General features: G+C 42.0%; 1 protein-coding gene across 1 annotated transcript; it reads right to left on the reverse strand.

The window, feature by feature from the left end:
* Positions 1–184: 184 nt before the first annotated feature.
* Positions 185–837, reverse strand: LOC107682976 (ryanodine receptor 2-like; the record flags this gene model as incomplete). Its single annotated transcript, XM_016479073.1, has 4 exons — positions 185–260; positions 342–419; positions 529–666; positions 748–837. Coding segments are annotated over 4 exons (382 nt in total), but the record flags the coding sequence as incomplete, so codon positions are not given.
* Positions 838–1,361: the final 524 nt, after the last annotated feature.

A 1,361-nucleotide genomic window follows, 5' to 3' on the forward strand; every position in this document is an offset into this window, starting at 1 on the left:
CACACACACACACACACACACACACACACACACACACGTTAGAAAGCAGCACTAGACACACACTGAGGTAATATGCAGCCCTGTAGCGCCATCTAATGGCTGCGCTCAGGTTTATATGATCAGAAGGACCTACTATCACACTACTGTACTGTTTTTACAGTATGTAACATGTTTGTAAACAGACCTTTGGATTCCAGCTCCAGTTTTTTCTTCTGAGCCCAAATGTTGTGATAGTTCTCGGCCAGCAGCTCCGCCATCGTCTGAAGCACACAAACACAGCAACGTGTTTCAAACAGTAAAACCGGAAGTGTTAGAGTGGATGTGTGAAGCGCTTCACTCACATGCAGGTCTCTGGACAGCGTCACGTTGCTCATGTCGACGGGCCGCGGGCTGAAACCGTGAGCGCCCTCTATGGAGCGCTGCAGGAGACACGAGAGGTCAAAGGTCACGCACACTGCACCTCACATGACTCTCTTTCTTTTATGCAGATGATCACTCACTCATACTGTAAATACGGCTGTTTCTGACCTGACTAGACAGAGAGATCCGGCGCGTGCGGTTGTGTAACGTGGACGCGTCGCTCTCTCTCATCCGCTCGATGCTCCAGCCCCACGACAGCATCGTCTTCAGACTATCTCTGATTGGCCAGCGGTACACCTCCTTATCCTGAAACACAGAGGCATGCTGGGAAACCTACTGGCACGCTGTGGTTTACTCATCATTCTGAGTGTAATCACTGAAAGGTACCTTCTCAGACAGACATTTGTAGGGCTTGAGCAGCGGATGAACTTTAGATGATTCACACATCTGCTCTCCATAAACCCAGCCGACGGCAAACTGCAGACACACACATCAATTAACTCAATTCACACAAGAACACGTGCTCAGGATGCAACTTACCACTAAATAAAAAAAATACTCAATTTAACCTACAGTCAGGCTACTTGTTTGATAAAGCACTTAGTCACAAAAAGATAGCATATATGTAATTTTCAACAACATTGGCACAAAAACACTGACAAAATTTTAATCAGAGTAACTGCATTAAATTTGAGAAAAGATTTGCATTTAACACTGTTAATAAAACAGAAGCAAATAACCTAAATAAACAATGATAAACTAAATTTTCTTTAATTAAATTAAATGGCAGCACTTTTCAATAAGGTCCCATTCATTAATATTAGTTAATGCATGAACTAACAACGAGCAATATATTCTTTACAGCCTTTATTAATCTTTCTTAATGTTAGTTAATAAAAATACAACTGTTCATTGTTTGTTCACATCAGGTCAAAGTGCATTAACTAATATTAACAGAACTGACTTTAGCTGGAAAAATGACTCTGTTATTGTCTTCTTGC

Source organism: Sinocyclocheilus anshuiensis, unplaced genomic scaffold, assembly GCF_001515605.1.
Source record: "Sinocyclocheilus anshuiensis isolate Anshui unplaced genomic scaffold, SAMN03320099.WGS_v1.1 C32730684, whole genome shotgun sequence".
Classification (NCBI taxonomy): domain Eukaryota; kingdom Metazoa; phylum Chordata; class Actinopteri; order Cypriniformes; family Cyprinidae; genus Sinocyclocheilus; species Sinocyclocheilus anshuiensis.